The sequence below is a fragment of the Gopherus evgoodei genome, unplaced genomic scaffold (genome assembly GCF_007399415.2).
Source record: "Gopherus evgoodei ecotype Sinaloan lineage unplaced genomic scaffold, rGopEvg1_v1.p scaffold_39_arrow_ctg1, whole genome shotgun sequence".
NCBI classification, from domain to species: domain Eukaryota; kingdom Metazoa; phylum Chordata; order Testudines; family Testudinidae; genus Gopherus; species Gopherus evgoodei.
The window spans coordinates 2,589,891-2,593,299 of record NW_022060060.1 but is presented as its reverse complement, the minus strand read 5'-3'; the positions used below and the strand labels follow the sequence as shown (position 1 = coordinate 2,593,299).

The 3,409-nt window shown below is 51.6% G+C and overlaps 1 gene segment (V, D, J or C); it reads left to right on the top strand.

The window, feature by feature from the left end:
• The first annotated feature begins 472 nt into the window (after positions 1-472).
• On the top strand, positions 473-1,305 carry LOC115642369. The segment is given in 2 exon segments: positions 473-559; positions 1,013-1,305. Coding segments are annotated over 2 exon segments (351 nt in total).
• The last annotated feature ends 2,104 nt before the right edge of the window (positions 1,306-3,409 follow it).

Sequence of the window (3,409 nt, the reverse complement as noted above, 5' to 3'; positions counted from 1 at the left end):
TTTACGTCACTGGGCCAGATCCTCATCTGGTGTGAATCAGACGCTCTCTATTGTAGGTAACGGGGCAGATGCTCAGGGGGTGTAAATCAGCTATAACTCCATTGGAGTAAAGGGGTGAAGCGGTGCCTGGGTCTGTATCATTCCTACCATCTTCTACCTGGGATCCCCCTGAAGCAAAGAATTTCTTCCCCTCCCGCTTCTGTGCCAGGCCAGCAGACGGCGCTAGAGTGCTCGCCACCTCCCCTGCGAACCCTGGTTAATTCCCACAGCCTGAGGTCGGGGCTGGACCCAGCCCAGCCCAGGTCACCGAGCTGCTGTTCCGCCCCGGGGCAGACAACGACACAGCAGCCTCTGTAGGCGGAGAATCCTTCCTCTGAGAAGGGGGTAACCTGAGGGGAGGGAGAATTCTCGTTTCCGCTGGTCTCCTGCCTGCAGACCTTCCTCGGATTGACTCTGCCTCTGAATATTCCTCTGCCAGGGAGAGAAGAAACGGAGCTCACCATGGGCTCGGAGAGAGGAGCTGCTCTGTGGAGCCTTCTCCTCAGCTTTGCTTTTCTCTGTGAGTGAAACAAATATTTTCTCCCTCTAAAGGGTAAAAAGATACAGACTCTTAGATGTCCGTGGGGGGCAAGTCCTCTTATCTATCTATCTATCTATCTATCTATCTATCTATCTATCTATCTATCTATCTATGAGCTAACGCACCCATGAGGACAGAGGGATCTGTAGATATCTCAGCCTCTGTTCTATTTGAACAGTAATATTGATTTGTTAGCATTTCTTGTCCTGCTTTTTTAAGATTCGGGGAGAGTACAGAGAAAAATAAATAGATACTTATGGGAGGATCTATATCAATCTATATCGATATATAGACATGTAGATATAGATACTGGGGATAGAACAATAGAGTGTTGGATGGAGGCTGCAGAGGGAAGGCTGGATAAACAGGCACAGATAAACAGGCAACTCGCATGTTCTTCATGTTAACTGCTATTATTTTGTTTCCCTCCAGTCTCCTGCTGCGAAGCCCAAGTGTTTCAGAGCCCTGAGTCGCTGGTTACTGGGGAAGGGAAGGTCTCCACCATGTCCTGCTCCTTCACCAGCGCTTTCCAAGCCTTCCGGTGGTACCAGCAGCTGCCTGGGCAAGGGCCGACCTATCTGCTGACTGTGAGCTCTAATCAGAATGACACTGTGGGGCGGTTCATAGGCGAGCGCCTGGAAAGTGGGAAAGGGAGCTCCCTGCACATCACCGACTCCCAGCTGCGGGACTCAGGCAGCTACCTCTGTGCGGTGGATACACAGTGATGCAGGCAGAGCTGGGCTCAGGGCAAAAACCCTCGTCTTCTGACAGGCAGCTTGGCGGAGGAGATGCAAGGACAGATCCCCAGATGGTTTAAAGCAGCTCAACTCCATTTTAGCCAAGGGAACAGATCCTCAGCTGTTATAATTGGGCACCGCTCTAGTGGAATCAATGGGCCATACCCTGAGGACACGGAGATTGGAGCCCAGGTCTGCAGATCCTGGGACAGCTGTGTGAAGATCAGCATAAATACGGAGTCACTCCACATGTGTTCATTGTGGTGACTAGATCACTAACAATCCGAGAAAATTTAATTTTCTTTCTTTTTTTTCCTACATCTTCTATAGCAAAGTTTACTACTAAACATAAGGAAAGGGAATCCATCTTCCTTTACGGAAACCGAATACAAAATTTCCCTTGCGTGAAAGTTGTAAGATCATCCACGTTTCGTAGCAACAATAAAAGAACAAAACTAACCTAGTCCCTCTTCCCACCCTTTAGAAACCTACTCGTCTGTGGAAGTTAGAACTCCTGCTCCCCCGTATCCCTGTGCAGTTCACACAAGAGCCCGACAGAGGGCGCTGCGGCACCGACAGGAACGCTCCAGAATCGAGACCACTTTCTGGTGTTTCTAGACATCTAGTTCTCGCTCCATCTCCTCCCCACGCCGCGCCCCCGCCCCCTCCAGGGCCCTGCCAGACTTTTTAGCCGAGCAGCGGAAAGGCAGCTGCCAACCAAGCACAGAGAGATTTGATGCTTGACGCAAGGAGTCACAATTGAATTCGGAGCAGAAGCAGCGTTCCCGGATTCCTTCTGCCCTCAGAAGACAGAGCTCGGCTTCCCTCTGCGGGGAAAGGGCCTAATTCGTTTCTCCTGACACGACTAGGGGAGGGGGTGCCTGAGTGGAGAGAAAACGGAGCCTCTCCGTACAGAAGCGCAAAGACACCGAATCCTGTTTGAGAAGACGCTTAAAACCCTGGACTCCACGCTCGTGCTGATCCTTGTTTCGAATGAGTCAGATTCTCATGTGGCATTTCTGGGCATTAATTAATTTTTACTTGTGTCCAAGTGTCCTTCTCGATGACACTTCACTCTGCTGCTGCTGCTAGTTTCCCTGTCTATGTCTGGGGGATTTTTCATGTTCTGTTATTATTATTTTTTTCTCCCAGGCGGAGCGGTGGACACGAAGGTTTCTCAGCCTGCTGCGCTGTCTTTCCTGGCAGGGGCAGGGCTGACCTCCCCTGTAACCATAGTGTCGCTGCCCATGACAGAGTTATTTGGTACTATCAGAGCCCCAGGGCTGCTCCTCGAGCTGTGATCTCTGGCTACAACTCTGCAGAGACCTCGGAGCGGTTTGAACTGTCCATTGACCCCTCCAGCCGGTCCGCCCGGCTGCGCATCACCAAGGTGGTGGTGGAGGACTCGGGGGTTTATTACTGCGCAGTGAAAGACACAGCGAGAGGAAATGCAGTGGCCATGACCGGGATGCTCTGCAGAGCAGGTTTAAAGTGAAGGAGCTGTGGAATGTCTACCACAAAGCTGGGAGGCAAACCATCACTCTGGTGCTGCCCCCGTGACCTGCCGTTCCTACAAAGAGTTGGACACAATACTTGGTAGTGCCCCACCTCCACTCCAAAGACCATCGTGGACATTTCAGAGGCCGTAGCAGCACAGAGTTCAACAAGGCAGGAGGAGGAAAGAGGGAGCGAAGGTGCTGAGGAGGAGGGGGACAGCACAGCTTCCCAAGATGAATGCAGCCAGGAGCTGTTTTCAAACCAGGAGGAAGGTAGCCAGTTGCAGCAGACTGTGCTTGGGCAAAAACAAACAGCACAGTTGGTGCCCAGTAAGTAGCTTTTATTTGGGAAGGAAATTATTTGATGAGGGCTCATGGGGCGAGGAGGGTTAGGGCTGCATGCATGCCTAGATGCGGATTAGGGTGTTGATGTGCTCTCTCACATGGTGGTAATCGGCCTCAAGGAGTTCTTCAAAGGTCTCATCCAGAAGCTGGGCAATGCACTTGCGCAGCTTCCTTGGCAGAGCTACTGTGCTCCTTGCCCCAGTAAGGCTAACTTGTCTGTGCCACTGTGCTATGATGGGCAGTGGGACCAT